Genomic DNA, 18,998 nt, shown 5'->3' with positions numbered 1-18,998 from the left:
AGCGTTTCGAGACAGAGCTTCAAAGGGTGTTTAAAACGCTAGGACCCAAGGGAACCCCAATCGCCGGCATTTTGATGGCATCTTGATATGTCATCCCAACAGTGCTATTGCATGGGCACGAGAACTTTTCTATGACCTTGTTGGTGTTTATAAGTGCTCCAGCAGAGTGAGCATCTTGAAACACTGCGAGCTTGAGCTACGATACTGGACCTTTGACAGTTTTGATGGTAAATCTTGTACCAAGTTTTGAGGGCCATTCCAGAGAGTCTCGACGAAGAAGAACCAGAATAACATCAACGATCAACTACGGAAAGTGGATCTGCCACCAACACCACTAGCAATCTATGCATGACTGAAGTTCTTAAGGGAGATGAAGATGTTTGTTTGGCTTGAGAATGTGAAGCCAAAGGCAAATGCATGAGTTCTCTAGAGGACAGAGGCAAAGGCAAATTTGACAAGAATGGCAGGGCGAGTGCTCAGTTAGTTGCCTCGATACCCACGAGGTCCGAGAGTCGTTATAATAAATGAGAGAAGACACTTTTTTTGCTCGGGAATACAAAAACAAAGGCAAAAGCAAGAAGTCACAAGCGGTGGAAGGCAAAGGCAAGCTCAAAGATATCGGTTGATAAAGATTTGACAAAGGAGATCGGCATGGCATACGTGGTGGGCCCACAGTGGCCACGACACCAAATTTCTAGTCAAGTGGTCATCGTCGCAAGTAGCTTCAACTAGGGAGACGCTTGTGAGCGGCAGAGAGGGGCAAAAAAAGCTCCCCTACAAATGAGGTGGACCTATGTGTGTTGGGAGTTCAAGTTATTGATTGGTGTTTGAACCCGTGGGTCGAAGTTCAAGGCACATGCATTTGGCAAGTAACCATCACGACGTATAAAAACACTATAGATGTGCACGCCAATCCATTGTTATTGGCGGGACTATGGACAAGATGTGTTTTCAAACTTCATTGTCTAGGAAAGTTTGGACGTGATGTGTTCACAATCCACGAATGGAAATTTTTGGACATAATGTGATCTATAGTTCAATTTTTTATGAGGCAAACGGTGCTCAAACTGGTATTTTTCTAAGGTAAAAAGTTGGTTAAAATTACCGAGGTGTATCCAATAGTCCAAGGCCTTCTGCTAGGGTGTCCTCGTAGCTTCTTCATCGACTTGGTCTTCTTCTTCTGCTAGACTTTCTGGTAGCTTCTTCTTCTTCTACTAGGGTGTCCTGGTAGCTTCTTCATGCATATGTCGATTGAGGTAGAGGGGCCAGTACAATGGCATCATATCAAAAGCAAGCGGATTCTTCCATGTCAAAGGAACGAGTCAGCACACTAGTGTAAGGGTCGTACCATAGCACTAGGTATCACAATTGCTACCTGGTTGGTTGACTGGAGGCTAAGGGTTTGTTTCAACATTGATCTTACAAGGGGGTGTGTGTGTGTGTGTGTGTGTGTGTGAGAGAGAGAGAGAGAGAGAGAGAGAGAGCCCTTTTTCTTATATTTGGTGATGGATTTGTCATGTAATTATGTATGTCCTGCATTTAATCCACTCACAAGAAATCAAACTTAATAACTTGCACCTTTTACAATGCTGTTGTTACCTTTGTTAATCGGTTGCCCACCAGCTTGCAATCACATTCCTACAAATGAGCTACACTACTACATATGCAAGAAACAGAGCCCCTTCTATGCTTGATGCTTACTGACACCAGAGTTAAATAGGCCCAATGCTGCAGCTTTCACTTGGCGCCGGGTGGCTGCCGAGCAATGTTGCTAATTGATGACAAGATCAGTCTGTATACAAAGTGATGCCATTCCCCAAATGGACCTCCCCTCTTGGAGGCTGCGAATTGTCCCATTCAGACATCATGAAGTCTGTTGACACAGAACTACTTCTGCGATGCCCACCACGGGGCCTCTCCAATGGAGAATATCCATGCTCTGAGGTAGGAGAAGGTGGGAATTGTACGATTGGCGCATGGTTGCATGACCGCCATGTGTCGTGTTGAAACTCAGGAGGAAGTTGCTCACCAGAATCCCCATGGAGATACCCTCTCTTAAGCCAAGCATCCACTGCCATCGGTGTAGGAGGTCCCATAAGTTCGTCTCCTTGCACATGCTGCCTTGCTGCATCCAATGCCATTAGAATACCTCCAAGTCTCCCATTTCTCTCATCCATGATTGAAGCAGCTTCATCGTTATATGAAGAACAGTCCTTCAATTGTTGCCATGGCACAGCTCAAATCATAGAATTTCTTGGATCTCATTCTTGGTGAGAATGTAGTATGCTATGAGGAAACCGACCTTGAAGATACATATTCGGATGATTGTAACCCTGTTCCATGAGGCCCTCATTGGTGATGTCATTAAGTATAAGCCATTTGGGAGCATAGCCCTAGATTGTCTGTCTAAACTAGCTGGAAACCATGCATTCTGCCCCTCAAAGCCTGATAACGCTCTTGCTGGAGACCAGACATCATCATTGTGTCGCCCATGTTTGGGCCGCAACTTATCCCCAACAGAGAGCGCATCAGAGCTCTTCGGACTCGGAACTTCTACCAAATATGAAGACTCAAATCCCGTGTGACTGTTGCTCCTTGAGATAGAACCCCAATCAGCCATGGATGGCGGATATGTTATCTGCAAATGTGGATTGTCATATTGAAACACATGTGGAGCCAATGGCCCCCTATCCATGGCCCATCATATGCATCCCTGTTGGCTCCATTCAGCAAGTCACAAGATGGTTTTCGCTCATAGAACGCATTGCTGTCCAGAAAAGTGTTCTCCATAGAGGGTGTAGAGAGTGTGCTTGTCGAGGACATTAAAGGCCTACGTTGCAGCTGAGCTTTGGGGCTTGAGAATAACCTCTTAGCCAACCTTTATCTTCTGTCTATCCCTTCCTCCATGTGGGTACAGTTTTTGGCCTCAGGGGCAATGACCCTTTCCGATGAGCTATTGATAATCCCAGGCTGGTTGCTGCTCTCTACGTGATCACTCTCCAAACCTGCTTCTTGACCCCTATCTAGCATGTTTTCTAAGTGACCCGCAACCCCCTGGAGCTTAGCACGTAGTGGCTGCTCCTCAGGAAAAGCACCCACCTCTTCTTCTATCTGTTGTAGCAATGCTTTCAATTTTGTTGTGATACAAAGCCTGCAAAAAACTAAACATTAGAAATGATAATAAGACAATTTGGCATACAGAACAAAATCTTCAGCCTTGAAAAATTGTAAATCTAAAGCCTAATTGGAACCATCTAAGCATGAAAAAGGATCGTCAACAATAAGATTGACAAGTATACCCTTGTTGGATGCTTTGCCCTGTCCCTATATCACCCTTTACAATAGGGGTGCCATCAAGCATACGATGATCTTGGCAAACTTCTTTCTTGTCATGGCCATGCTCCATCAAGCATCGATGCGGGTGCTCAGCAATGTCCCTCAAAGGGACACGTGCTTTCCTCTCAACTGGATTAGCACCAGGAGCATCGCTGGTGCCATTTGTATCTTCAGTACCCTCCACAATGGATAAGCTCCCATGCAGCTCAGTCACACATTCCAAAATGCCCTTCCTCTGGGTGCTGCTTTAATCTCTTTCCCCTTTTCCATGTTGAATGGGGGAACAAGGAACCTCTCCAGACAACTCTTTTGCGCCTTCGCTGTAATCTGATGGTGAAGCGTCACCCGTTGAATTCCCATTCAAATCTGTAGGGAAGAACAAGACTCTGTCCATAAGAACGCCCTTTTCTTTCAACGCCAAAAACACCTTTCCCATTGCAGCTTCAGCTTCTTTTCTGTGCTTAATCTCTGTCTCGAGGCGGATATGCAGGTTATTGACCTGCATAACAAAAGAGGTTACTCCTCGCAAGCACTTTGTGCACTTCACAAACCAAAGCTGGTGTACATAGATGCTGAGTATCCTTTCTCATCAAGGTCAAGCTTGCCCAGGGAATGAGGTGAATGCAAAGAAAAGGGATCCGTTGGAACCCAAGATACATGCATTCAATTGATACAGAAAGAGGTAACCAAGTTCTAATGGTTATCATTTGTCTACACTGGTATGTCATTATAGAAGACATTTCTTAAACTATTACTTCTTTAGTCCCTGCATCTGTTTTGCAAGCCACTTGTTACCCCACCTCTGGCATAGCTACAAATGATACAAAAGCTTGGTACAAATCAGCGAAAGGTAGAGAATCAAAACATAGTGATGCCTCTTGATCACATTAAGTTAACACTTACAACAACGGAGCCCGTAGCAGACAAATTAGCCACTCCTTACAGCCACGGTCAACGGGGATTCTACAGTACCGCTGGCATTCATGCAATTCTCTAGGATTAAGTGTAATTGCTAATAAGATGTCATTGTTGAGATACCACCATTCCTCATGCAATTCTCTTATAGGTTTAGTGAAATTGCTCATAAGATGTCGCTATTGTCTACGGGGATCTACAGTATCATCACTCCTCATGCAATTACTTACATTGAAATACTTACTTAAAAACACTTAAGGAAGCTGTCAAGCAGCATTTAACACTGCTTCAAAAGAATCTAACAATCAAACGTGTAGATGTGCTTTCAAGACTTAGCATACCTTCTCGGACATTTCCTGAGCTTGTTGTCTAGCAGATTTCGATGTGGCTCGCTCTGCCAGCAACCTTGCCCTGAGAAATTCTATGGTCTTAGCTGATAAATCATCCATCGTAGCCATATTACTGCCCAAGTTGAGAAAACTAATTTAGACAGCATATCTACTGCCGATTGAGCTACAGCACAGCAAAAGAAGCACAAACAAGAGAACCCCGTGCACCAACAGGGGTTTTGATAGACACCCACATTAAGAAAGTTACCTTTCAGCAGTTTGTGGATTGAAGACATTGTCTGCCACAGCTTCATGCTTGACTTTCATTCTTGCCATTCACTGTTCTCCATTGAAGTGCAAAATAATAAAATGGCTACATGGTAAGCCAAAGCAGGCAGCTTTCCATCAGAGCGGGGCGGTGATATAGTAAGAAAGTCGCGACACCATGATAAAACGCTAAGACAGTGAAAGCCGCCCAGGTTTTTGAGGGGCTAGACATTAGGTTTTTACCTTTAAAGACTAAAGCTTTAGTGGATAGTATCCATAGGGTAGCCAACACTGGTACACTCTAATATCAACCATGTGATAATAAATCAAGCAATTGTACAGCACAGGGTAGTCCCTTACCCGGCAACAGCTCAATTTAACCGCTTGAGCTTAGACAGTGATTCGGAGTATAGTCTACCACCCCCTCCAGCTGAGGTGCTAGAGCCACCACAGCCCCAAGGTAGTAATTTAGCATGTAAAACATAAGGTAAAATCCCCTAAAGCCACAATATAACATTTAAGCGAACCCCATAGATGCTATCTAGGTCAGAAGCCATGACCAAGTGTGTGTGTGTGTGTGTGTGTGTGTGTGTATAGCTATGGTCAGCTGTTGTGACATTGTGTGTGTGTGTGTGTGTGTGTGTGTGAGAGAGAGAGAGAGAGAGAGCGAGAGGGGGAGATCTCAAAAAAAAACACACAAGCACAGATGCAAGTAACATGTCCTAGCAGAGCAGCATGATGAAGGAAAATCCGCCCTGCTTTAACAAAGTGAAACGGGGGTTATAATGTGGGGGGACCGCACCATGTGAATTGATCTCCTTGTCTAAAGGAAAGTGTGTGTGTGTGTGTGTGTGTGTGTGTGTGTGTGTGTGTGTGTGTTTTTACCTGGCGCCTCTGTGTGTGTGTGTTTTTTCTTTTACCTAGCGAGGCGCCATAGCCGATAGAGGCTGGCTTGGTGTCGGTACTCAGTAGGTCGAGTCCAGAAGAGGAAACCGTTTTGGAGTGGAGCGGGGGAGAAGCTGGAGAGGCACGCCGCAGGAAAAGTATGTGCTCACTGTGCTCTGCGCTTTTGCATGCAGCTTGGGTGATAAATGAAGCTTAAACGGTAAACCCTCCTGATTGAATGCCTAAAATTGATGGGCTTTGGACCAAAAGTAGTCAGATTTGTTCTAACGCTACTGGGAAATGCCAAAGCTAGAGTTTCTCTTAACAACTCCCTCTCTGACCCGTTTTCCCTTAATCGATCGGTCACACAAGGATGCCCAATGGCCCCTCTACTCTTCGCCACAGCAACTGACTCACTAAACTAGCTAATCAAAGCCAAAGTGGTTGAGGGCAGCATCAAGGGCATCTCCCTTTCCAATGGCAGGCGCGGATGACACCAATGGCTTTCTACACAATGATGAACAATCACTTCGGAAGTTTTGGGAATGTTATCAACCACTCCAAAATTGGCATCAGAGCTTCGCACTCCCCCCTCCCTAGCTGGATCATCGAGCAAGGCTGCTCCGTTCTACGAGACAGAGTTATCTTCCGTCTGCTAGGAATTCCATTTGGGTTTGAAGTCACCATGAAGCAAAGGTGGAACAGGGTCCTGGAGAAATTCGCAGCCAAAATGAGTCGATGGCTCGGATTCCAAGCTAACCTAGCAGGCAAGGCTCTAGTTATCAAGCGTTACATTACCAGCTATGTGCTTTACTTCCTTTCCTACTGGAGACCCCCCAATAATCACTTAAAAGACTTTATTAGGATCTGCAAGAACTTCCTCTGGACAGGTGACCCTCTCAGGAAAGGGATAGCTAGAGTCAAGTAGGAGTTTTGTTGTCTCCCTAAGGAGCAAGGAGGGCTAGGATTAACCAACGTCATCGACTAGGCGAACAAACTAGCAGTAAAACTCGTTCTTAGAGCCCTCGACCAACCTGAAGAGGAATGGGCCTCCCTACTTTTTCGGCACGTAGATAAGTTTCAACTCAAAGGAATCCAAGGGGTCGACAACATCCCATGGTGTACCCTTTTCTTTGGTCCAATAGAAGTAATAGCAAAAGGCTCTTACCTCCTAAAATCTATTTGGAAGGCCTGGAACAGTTATAGACCCAAGCGTGAAAGTCAATTGGGAATCAAAGCACAGCCTCGATATTAGAGCCCAGGAATCTTTATGGTGGTCATTCCCCCCAATCCCCCCCCTTACCCAAGCTCAGGGTAGGACAGCTAGACGTATCCACAACAAAGGATTAACCTCCTGGAAGGACCTTTGGCACACAGTGAAATCAAGATGGCTTACGCACTCTGAACTCCTCAAGCACCATCAACTGCAATGGTGGGAGTTAACACTACTAGATGCAAGAAAATCTCTCTTCCCGAAAGGTATGGAGTGGTCCCTCTCACCCGCACACGACCCTTCCCCCAAGGCTCTCTATTGGGGCAACGGCAATTCTCTCCACCACCCCCCAAATCCCCCCCCCCCCCCCCCCCCCCCCCCCCATCTTGCAGGCCCCTATGCACACCACCCTCAACAAAAAATGGAAGATAAGTTTAACAAAGAAACAATGGATTTTCAAGTTCCAGAACATCTGGAGCAAAGAAATCTCGGCGAAACACTCAGTACTCCTTTGGCTCATCCTGCACAAAGCAGTATGGACATGAAGCAGACTGAGGGCTATTGGAATGGGCCCAGGAACCTGCAAAAGGTGCTCCCAAATTGAGGAAGACATCCCCCATCTGTTCTTGAACTGTCTAGCCAACACTAATATTTTGCTCCCCTTATGAAATGCCCTGGGCTCCACCCCCAACCGGAAACAATTTTTGCTTGGTGACTCAGTTTCAATATTTTCTGTTATTTGGAACAGGATCAGAGGAGCATTTTTCTGGTTAATCTGGCTTGAAAGGAATGATTTCATATTTAACATTGCTTACCACATTAAAAGTCTGAGGATACTCTTTTCTCACTTCTCTTTGCATGCCAACCAACTCAAACTTGACCAATGCAAAATTTATGAGGCTAATCGGAAAGTCCTAACTGACTATGATGGGATTCTACAACAGTGCAAACATAAAGAAACAACAGGAGGTCCTGCTTGATGGCTCCTACACTCACCTGTAGCGGATGATAGATGACTGCAGAGCAGAAGAAGAAAAGCTAAGGCAACAGCACTTCAATGGACTGCGGCTCATAGCACACCTCCAGGAAGTCCTTAGCTCACTGCTTAATTGAAATAGCTGGTGAATGAGAGTGTTTGATTGTACTAAGCAACTAGAATATGCCAGAAGTAATTCTGATCAAAGGAGTATCTCACGATGTGTACCAAACAGTATATCCCTACTTGTACCTCGTTGTTTTTGTAATCTCCCCCATGATATTGTAACCTTGTTACTTATCTAATATACACTCCCACCGCTTTTTATGGGGGGGGGGGGGGGGAACGCGATCTGCCACCGAGCCTATCTTCGAGAATATCTTGTAATTTTGACTATCATGTAATTTTTCCCCTCTAATTTAATTCACAAGCGCCCCTCTTTATGGTTTCAAAAAAACAACGTGATCTGCCAAACTGGGAGTGGTTTAGGCCCTAGGGGCTCTGTCAGGACTCAGTGTTGCCACACCAGAGCGGATGGAGAGTTTTGCTTAGGCCGGGTTCAGACGAGCCCGGTGGCAAAGAGCTCGCTTTACATTTTCTTCCTCCCCTCTCGTTCATAAGAGGCAGTGGCAAGATATATGAACCAAGCCTAGTGGTGGTGTTGAAGCCTTTGCACGCACTCGTGTCAATTCAATCTGTGTGGAGCACATTTCACGCTGAAAAGTAGGCGGTAGCAAAGGCCTTTCAAGGGAGGAGGGGGTTTACCAGATTTTAAGTGGGTCAAAAAACGAGCCATAATCTTTCTGTCGAATAAGAATTCTCCACACAGGCCTCACGGCACTTTGGTTTTTCTTGTCGCCACCTCGCTTGACCCGGCCTTAGTGACTTGGGCCAATGAATACGCACACTCTTCACAAAGCCAGTCACTCATGTCCGGCGGATTACCATGGATTCTGGATAGCTCGCTTGGAAGATCGAGGGACCCTCCAAAGAAATGTTTAAGCTGCTAAACTAGTGTGCCGGGTGCTTCAGTTCAACTCATGGGCAATCATGAAGTGTAAGTACGATGTAAAAGTGAGATACAAATTCCTACGTGCTCCTATATTTGTGATGATGTCCATACACTAAGCAATTCTTGTGAGTCATTCAAGTAGCTCACGCCTCTTCTACGATGTGTAATGACACAATTGTAATTGATGTTTTCTCAAGATACATGAGGTACCCAACGATCATTACACGAGAATTATTTTTTTGAATTTAGCGTACATGTCTTTTGTGTCAAAGGTAGATCCCAAATGCACATATTGAGTTTATCAAATGTCCAAACCTCATTAGATTGTAAAATTTGGGAGTTAGCACATGTCAATAGTAATTAATATTTGGTTACTTGGTTTCTATAATATCATAGAAAATGCAATTGGTGCACACGTGCTTCTGTGCACACAAAAAGGAAGAAACCCTACATGTGTATGGCGGTGGCGTGGCATCGTCCTCTCCCAATTTTATGAACCGTAGGGAACATGCCCTTCCCTCCTATACTTCTTTTCTCCTCCAAGTGTTGGAGGGTCATAAAATACTTCTCCTCCCGTGTGGAAGGGATCAATATTCTCTCTTCAAGTCTTGAGGGTCTTCTTTATAGGATTTGTGATCTATGGGGATAGCGGAGGCAATCCCATCAGCATGGACTTTGTGTTTACAGCTGAGGGTAGCAAAAGAGTGAATGAATCCGATGACAACGTCTTCGGGCTAAAGAAAATCTTAAAGTCATCTCCCTTCCGAGTATGTATCCTGACCTCGGAGATCTTACACACAGGGTGAACATGGGCAATCAGAATAAGGTTGAGGATGGGTATGTGATGCCAGAAGACGTCAATCATGAGCTAGCACTGCAAGGATTAGAGATTTGTTGTGTTCGCTCAGTGGTCTTGTACTTTATGGGCCAACGGATGTCTTCCCATAGCTTATGGGACTGGGCGGCAGCGGAGACAAGCAACAAAAACTTGTCATTTTATAGCTGTTGGCAAAGGATTTTATGTGGCAGAGTGCTCTTTCGAGAACACAGTCCAAGATCTGGTTATCATTGGTACTAAATATGCCTATTTCAACTAGAAATCCAAGATGTGTTGCTCCTGTGTTGATTTTCACAATTTCTCATGTATCTTGGAATCTATAACCTATTCCAATTCCAAAGGCTCATTTGTCAAAGCTAGTAGAATTATTGAATTCGAAATTAAAATGGGGATTTATGATCCTTCTTGTGCTTCATAATCAAATAGGTGGTTCATAGTCCCAAAGAAAAATGGTGCTTTATGCTTCATCCAAGACAGGCAACCTGTAAACAAGGTCATAATAATCAAGAATGTGGGTAGAGGTCCAATTGTGGATGACTTTGCAGAAGGATTTGTAGGAAAGGCTATCTATTCAATGGCGAACATCTACTCAGGGTATGAATTGAAAGCAGGGTCTTAACAACCATGAGGACACCTTTGGGCTTGGTAAGGATGTGTACCTTACCTCAGGGAGCAACTGACTCGGTTGCACATATGATGAATGGTATCAACAAGGTCTTATGAGACTTTATTCCTCAAATCACAATGCCTTTCATTGATGATTTGCCTATCAAAGGATGTGAAGAAGGTGAAAAAGATTAAACACTAGATTTGAAAGAGTGTCGTAAGTTTGTAACAAATCACATAGATGATTGTGATAGGATATTCTCTCGGTTGATGGAGGAAGTGAACCTCACATTGTCAGTAGGTAAAATGTCTATGGTTGGTGTCAACGAAGTGCTTATTGTTGGACACATGTGTGGGCCATATGGTAGAAAACCATGTCCAGAAAAAGTGAATGCAATCCAAAGAATAAAGAGACATACACAAATGTCACTGAGGTTAGGATGTTCTTGGGCGCATGTGAGGTTCCCAATCTCAAAAAAATGGGGCAACTTGATAGATGGCCTGCTACTACAGACGGAGGCATGGTTGCCCTACAAAATACCTTAAACAACATACTGCTAATCATAAATGAACAAATCAGCATACTTGACGCCTCGCATAACACATAATCAACGATGTACACGAATAGTGATTAGTATTCTGTGTTAGGAATAGCACGTTGTAAAATGAAAAATTTATGAAACGAAACAACATTGCTTATGCCTGTCGACATCCACATACTACCTATCCTAGTGTCCCATACCACTAGAATAAGCAATATATGTCATGCCTTGATGAATCAAGTTATCATTGGTCACACTCATCATTCAATAATCAATTCTCATCAATCTCAAGTACAACACTATCGCGATAGAAAATCATCATATATCCATTCCAAATCCAAATCCAAACATCTGCCAACATGTACCCATTTCAAATCCAAATCCAAATATCCTTCATTTTGTATACGCAGGTAACAAAATCATACCAGTTATAGTGGTGGCCAGCCACACTGCTGCATGATTTCGTGATTGGTGTTGCCTAAATCGGTGAATCTACACCAATAAGACGTGCAGCCTGAATTGGCGAATTTGCATTTGGTATAAGTTTAAAAATCATGAATCTACAATTTATCAATGTGCTGCCTAAATCGGCGGATCTGCACCAGGTTGAGTATCTACACATTGCCTAAATCGGTGAATCTGTGTGTCCGTGACCAATGGACTAGGCATGGCATAAAAGAAGTGAAAAATAAATGACATGTTTGGTATGAAATTGGAATAGATTGGAATGTGGAAGCATGTACCAAATCTTAGCGATCATCGCACACCAACTCAGCTCATGTAAGTAGTGGTATGACAAGTCATCTCAGTAAAGAGTCCAATCAAAGAAAGTAGAAGCCATGACATTAGAAACAATGGATTTAGCAACATAAGGAAGTTCTGTCTTCTTAAAAGCATTTGGAAAAATTCTTGCATGCTGCAAGGTTCTTGGGTATTCATAGGGTGTGAGAATGTCTACAAAAAGACTCACTTAAAAGAATTTAAATTTAATAAACATTAATTTATCAAACCACTATTAAACTAGAAGATTTGCGCATAAGCAAATGTGGTGAAGGGTGGGAGAATTTGGAGGGGCCAAGAGAAGAGAAGAGATGGGATAAGCACTTGTGGTGAAGTAGATAATGTTACTTTTAGGTCTAAAGATACATAGATAGAACTTACTTATCAGGGATAATTGAAATGATGTTTCAAGAGGGGTATTATCAGAATGCGTTAAGAAATGTCATTCCTGGAGCTTGATATGAGAACATTGTATTTAGATTTATCTGCAAAACATTTCTATTTAAAAAAAAGCACTAAAAATGACTTTGTGTTAAATTCAATAACAATCTAATCATACACTAAAATAATGTGACCAAAGGTGGAATATCTTGAGTCTATTGATTTTAAAACTGATAATTTGGGAGAGAATTTGTACAAAATGGGAACAATCATGATGATAGACATATAGGGGACATGGCATGTTAACATTGAGAAGTCGACATGAATGTGTGATATCTGCTTACCATTGGCATTAAAAGTGGAAATATAATGCACAAAGAGTGAAAACTAGTAGGGATGACATACAATATCTAGTAATACCATAAGATGGAGCATAAGAAAGAAGCTTAGAGCAACCTGATTGTAAATCCAATTCCATTACACCATTGCTAATGAGTATAACCGAACATAATTAAGGTAATAGCTGATGCAAGAAGCACTGAGAGAGCAAGTTTGTTTCTTTTAGTAGAGAGTTGCGGGCATAGTTATAGCTGCATTGCTATAATCGGGAGAACAGTCAATTCAGGTGGTGGTTTCTACAAATGTATTAGGTCAGACAATCTCGCTTGCCACGGACCTATAGCGGGTCGTGTCAACTCAATTAAACTGAGAGTAAGGGTGGAATATTTGGAAGTGATTCTCTCGCACCAACGTGGAAAGCTTTAAGAGCTTCCATCATGAAGCAGTTTTTGGCCACCGATGCCAAAGACAAAGTACTCACCGAATGGCGAAGCTTGAAGCTCTCTCCCTACGAATCCATTTATAGATAAGTAGACAAGTTTTGAGACTTACATCTCAAAGCCACTATCTTCAAAAAGATGGATTTTGGAGAGCAAAAACAACAATTTTGTGTGGGCTTAACTGAAGAAATGGCGGAGTATGTCAACTCCCAAAGGCTACGCACCATATCTGTGGTTATACACCATACTATGGTGGCTTCTCAAATCAATTTCCAAACATGGGCTAAGAGAAATCTTAAGCCCACGGAAAACAAGGGTTCCAATGAGCCCAAGGGGAAGGACAATGTCCAAAAGTCTCCTAAGGGCAATTCACGACAGTTTCTTGATGTGAGGTGACCAAATTTGTGACTATGACCATGTTCCTAAGACCCTCACTCAGTGACCTTCTTTTATAAAAACAAAAGTTATCTCACACATTTACATAAGACTATGCTCAAGAAAAGGGAAGAAAATAGGTGTGTTATCATCAACGTGCCATGTGGCACGAATCGATTAGGTCTATCCAACAATCCGGAATTGCTCCCAATAATCCCATGCTTTATGAAGGCCTTACATATTTAGCTTCTACCTAAGAGTTAGGCCTTACAATCTTATGCAATCGTCAACAATCGTAGAAAGCATGAAAGAAATGGGGTTAGAGAGCCATTATGTCACTCTTTGATGATAGAGTGGAATTTCATGTGTGCAAAAAGATAAAAGGCGCATAGAAAAATTATATATATATATAAAATGGAATAATAAAAAAAGTATACAACCCTACACCCCTGATGGGGTTCTTTGAGCTATGGAAAGCAATGTAAACTCATGAGACAAGATGATGCCCATTACTGGACGTGTGTGTTCAAATTAGCACTAACATATGACAAAGATGATTATTTGAGATGTATTAAACCCTGCAACACCATGAATGTATTGAATGTGCTTGTGTCGAGATACGGCCGTTGGAACAATTAGCTTTTTTTTTGCGCTAAGCAACATAACTACACGATTTGAAAAATTTGAGCAATGACAAAATTAAAGTGGAACCATCAGTCTGAGGGAAAAGTATGTTGATTCCTATAATGATCAAGAAAAAAGAGTAGGATGAATAATATATGAAAATATAAACTAAGGTTATGAATGTGTGCGAGTTATAATTACTTATTGGACCTAGAATAGCTACAACAGTATGGTTACTAATGTGTGAGCAAGCTGGCCAAACTCTGAAAACTCAAAGCTTAAGGGGACTATAGAGTTTCAACGTGGTGTATCACAATTAATATTGGCCTATCGTAATCGCTAGGGAGCAGCAGATGCATCATCAATGGTTGGAATCTCCCTATTGATTCTTGGGACATGAGGGACTGAGTCCCTTGGTTGGTAGCCCTACCTTTAGATGGCTTTTTCCACCTTTCAACCTTTCCTGCAATAACCAAAGGTAGCGATGCTTCCAATCCACTTGGCAATCTTCAATCGACTCTTTACTCCCGCCTTCAAACTCCACCAGTTTTTGGTGCTTCACCTCATCCTCGCTTGTAACGCCAACCCTTTCCTTGTTGTTTTTTCATCCCAGAACACCTGCCTGGAGCCGCTCAAACTGTGCAATCATCGACAATCGGATCCCCTTATTGTACTTAGGGCCGTCACAGGTTGCATCCTCCCCCTCTGAAGCCAGCCTCACGACCCTACTTTCAACATCTGCAAAGGTCACCTTGGCCTTACTCTCAATCACCTCAACTGTAGCTTTTTACACACATCAATATGCAACCTTTGGCCTTGCATACACCACCCCCTTCCAATCCCTCTTGGCAACCCCATAGAATATGTGTACGGGTTTTCCTTCTATAGCGCCATCACCTGGTCCTTCCAACCATAGTCTCCTCAATCCAGCATTGCCAAAGTCGTCTACCTGCTCCACTCAGTCTTTGTTTTAATATCAGTTGACCATTATCTCCTTCATGCTTGTAGTCATGCCCTCTATGAATTCCTTGGCTCTGTGTGTGTGTGTGTGTGTGTGTGTGTGTGTGTGTGTGTGTGTGTGTGTGTGAGAGAGAGAGAGAGAGAGAGAGAGAGAGAGAGAGAGAGAGAGAGAGAGAGAGAGAGAGAGAGAGAGAGAGAGAGAGAGAGAGAGACAGAGACATAGAGAGAGAGAGAGCAGTGCATCCCAACCTTTGAGCGAGAGGGGGAGAAAGAACGATGCCGTGTAGATGTGGGGGGATGGAGTGTAGAGTGCGCAGGTGATGGAGAAGGTAGGAAAGAAGACTACACACACACACCAACACAAATCGAGACACACACACACAATCGTTACCCTGTAGCAGCCATTCAACGAGCTGCTCTTCTCTTCTTCTTCTTTGAACTATTATCCAAAGTATATTTACAACATAGTATAGTCAGTGTCCAGCCGCCCATAGCACAATGGGCATATTCTTTAACATCATATTCTTTAACACTCCCCCTCAAGCTCAGAGTGAGCTTGCATATGATGGATTCCCAATGCTTCACGAAAGTAGCAAAACTTCTCCTTTCCAAGAGCTTTTGTGAATATATCCGCAACTTGATCATTTGTCTTCACATACACCAAATCAATCTCATTTGCCAAAACTTTTTCTCTAATGAAGTGATAATGTACCTCAATGTGTTTAGTGCGAGCATGGTAGACTGGATTCTTTGCCAACATGATGCTGCTAATATTGTCACAATATATAACGACACTGTCAAGATAGTCAAAACCAAATTCTACCATAAGTACTCTCAACCATGACTCTTCACATGCTGCCAAAGCTGCTCCACGATATTCAGCTTCTGTACTTGATAATGCTACAGTTGATTGCTTCTTGCTACTCCAACTTATCATACCATTGCCAATGGAAAATGCATAACCACTTGTAGATCTTCTATCCATAAAATCTCCTGCCCAATCTGCATCTGTGTAACCATAAAGACAAAGCTTCCCATTCTTTTCATAAAACATTCCATAACTGACAGTGGCTTTCACATATCTCATAATCCGTCTCACTGCATCAAGATGACTTTTACATGGCTTTTGCATGAATTGACTCACAACACCCACTGCATAACTCAAATCTGGCCTTGTTATTGTCAAGTAAATAAGGCTTCCAACCATCTTCCGATACATAGTGACATCCTCAATGTAATGTCCATCATCAAACAACTTCACATTTTGATCAAGAGGTGTATCAACCGGTTTGCATGCTGTCATTCCATACTTCTCAAGCATATCCAATGCGTATTGTCTTTGTATCATCCAAATTCCTGATAAAGTATTGACAATTTCAATTCCCAAGAAATATCTCAACTCACCAAGGTCCTTCATGTTGAATTCTCTCAACAAACTCTTCTTGACATGCAAAATTTGCTCAGCATGATTTCCAGTGAGAATCAAGTCATCAACATAGATAACAATAACGATGATCTCTCCATCAACATGCTTCAAAAATAATGAGTGATCAGCAGTAGATTGTTTAAATCCAATCTTCTTCAAGAATCTGGTTATCTTTTCACACCAAGCTCTAGATGCTTGCTTCAAACCATACAATGCTTTCTTCAACTTACACACATAATATGGAAACTCTGGATGTTGATAACCCTCTGGCTGTATCATATAAACTTCTTCTTCCAAGTCACCATTCAAGAATGCATTATCCACATCCATTTGCCGTAACTTCCAACCGAACATACTTGCCATTGCTATCACCAATCTGACTGTTGTCATCTTTGCAACTGGACTAAATGTCTCATCATAATCAAGACCTTTTGTTTGTGCATAACCTTTAGCAACAAGCCTCGCTTTGTATCTTTCCACACTACCATCTGACTTGCACTTGACTTTGTATACCCATTTTGAACCAATTGCTTTCTTTCCACTTGGCAAGCGAACCAAATCCCAAGTGTCATTCTTCACAAGAGCATCCATCTCATCATCCATAGCTGACTCCCATTCTGATTTTCCAATTGCCTCTTGAAAACATGTAGGCTCTTTATGTTGCACACGTGAAACCATGTATGCATAATGTGTACGCATGTAACCATTGTATGTCAATCTATCAACTGGATAACGCACCCTCTCTGATCTTCTCAATTGTGGTGCACTCTTCTCTTCAACTCTTGCATATGGGGGTACATATTTCTCAATATGCTTACTTCCAGGTGTCCTCAAATGTGGTAAATCATGCTCTTCATCGAGGCTTTCATCTCCAGAACTCTCTTCAACCACTTTCTTCTTGCCTTTCTCGTCTTGCTTCTTATCTCGCAAACGACCACTCCATGGGTTGACACTTCCTGTACTCTCCTCCGCCATATGTGGTCCTGAAATAGTTCTTGTTGATGGTCCTGGCTTATCAACAACATGACGCACATTCTCTTGCTCTTCATACTCATCTTCTATCATCATTGGCTTTGGTTTATACCATGGTTCATGCTCACAAAATCTGACATCTCTACTGACATAAACTTGTCTTGTCGTAGGATCATAGCACTTGTAACCTTTCTTTTCAACTGGGTAGCCCAAGAATATACACTTCACTGCCTTTGTCTCCATCTTCTTTCTTGCTTCATTTGGTACATGAACATAGCAAACACATCCAAAAACTTTCATGTAGGAAACTGTTGGCTTGATCCCATAAAGTCTCTCATAAGGTGAAATTTCATGAATGGCAGCTGTTGGTGTTCGATTCATAATGTGTACTGCTGTATGAACTGCTTCAGCCCAATATGTTAATGGCATATTCATCTCATTCATCATGGCTCTTGCAATCTCTGCTATGACTCTATTCTTTCTCTCAGCAACTCCATTTTGTTGTGGTGTGTATCTGCAAGTAATCTGTCTTCTTATGCCTTGTTCACGTAAGTAATCATCAAAACTGTGTGACATGTACTCTCCCCCTCCATCTGTACGTAGGCATTTAATTTGACAACCATTCTCTTTCTCAACCATAACTTTGAACTCCAAAAATACTTCAAATGCCTCTGACTTTGCCTTGAGAAAGTAAACCCATGTCATTCTGCTGTAATCATCCGTAAATGTGATAAAGTATCGACAACCATTTGGTGTAGCATGATCACAAGGTCCCCAAATATCTGAATGAACAATTTCCAAAGGACTCTGGCTAATTCTCCCCCTCTTTGGAAATGGTAAACGAGATTGCTTTCCAAATTGACAAGCTTCACAAACATGATCAAAATTCAATCTGCCAAACTTTGGTAATCCACGTACAATTTGATTTGATTGCATATGCTTTAATCTTCTAAAATTGACATGACCGATTCTCTTATGCCATAAATTTGCCCAATCATCTTGAGTGGCTGATTTGTTTGCATACATACCACTGTGTAAACATGGATCTCCAGCTTCCAATGAGAACAAGCGGCCTTTCTTTCTTCCACGTGCCAATATCTTGCCTGGTTTGCCATTGTGAAACTCCTCTATGAAGCAGCCATAACGATTAAAACGGACTTGCAACCCTTGATCTGTCATCTGTCCAACTGATGCTAAATTCTTTGTGATTGAAGGCACATATAGAACATCTCCCAATGTGTTGTATGTCCCGTCTTTTTCTAGCAATGGAACTGAACCAACATGTGTAATCCGATGCATAGTATCATCACCTGTAGCGACAAACTCATCCTCTTCTAACTTCTCTTTTCTGTCAAACCATTCACCATGATATGTCATATGATTTGTGGCACCACTATCTAAATACCAATCATCTGTATGATGTGGCTCCACCATGCTTCCAACAACATGCTCCATAGGAAATAAATGTCCACTCGACCTATTGTCATATATATTTTGATCATGAGGATTGTATCCAGCAAAGTTTCCTCCATGTCTGCCATAACCTCGGCCTCTTCCACCACGATCACGATTTTGATTTAGCCTTGTGTAACATTCTCTTTCAAAGTGACCATAAATGCCACATCTGTTACAATATCCATCTCTTTGAGGATGTACAAATCGTCCACCTCCACGTCCACGAGTTCGGGCTCTCCCCCTTCCTCTTTGGCTAGAATCATTGTAACTTTGACTTTGTTGGTTTTGCCATTGACCTCTTCCAACATTGTTTCCACGACCATAGTT

The 18,998-nt window shown here is 42.5% G+C and overlaps 1 protein-coding gene and 1 pseudogene across 2 annotated transcripts in view; one reads left to right on the top strand and one right to left on the bottom strand.

The window, feature by feature from the left end:
• Positions 1-897: 897 nt before the first annotated feature.
• On the bottom strand, positions 898-5,974 carry LOC147427212 (uncharacterized; annotated as a pseudogene). Its single transcript, XR_015186278.1, has 4 exons — positions 4,849-5,974; positions 4,593-4,713; positions 3,300-3,835; positions 898-3,151 (listed from the first exon to the last, which is right to left on the bottom strand). The product of XR_015186278.1 is annotated as an uncharacterized LOC147427212 (transcript).
• A 1,419-nt stretch (positions 5,975-7,393) lies between these two features.
• The window catches only part of LOC147427211 (uncharacterized), a 70,025-nt gene continuing 58,420 nt past the window's right edge, over positions 7,394-18,998 (top strand). The window contains exon 1 of the mRNA XM_086498280.1: positions 7,394-7,534. Within this exon, the coding sequence (XP_086354406.1) occupies positions 7,394-7,534 (141 nt within the window). The remainder of the gene's footprint in view (positions 7,535-18,998) is intronic.

The sequence above is a fragment of the Adiantum capillus-veneris genome, chromosome 24 (assembly GCF_014529385.1).
Source record: "Adiantum capillus-veneris isolate H3 chromosome 24, ASM1452938v2, whole genome shotgun sequence".
Classification (NCBI taxonomy): Eukaryota; Viridiplantae; Streptophyta; class Polypodiopsida; order Polypodiales; family Pteridaceae; genus Adiantum; species Adiantum capillus-veneris.
This window is presented reverse-complemented; position numbering and strand designations above follow the sequence as displayed.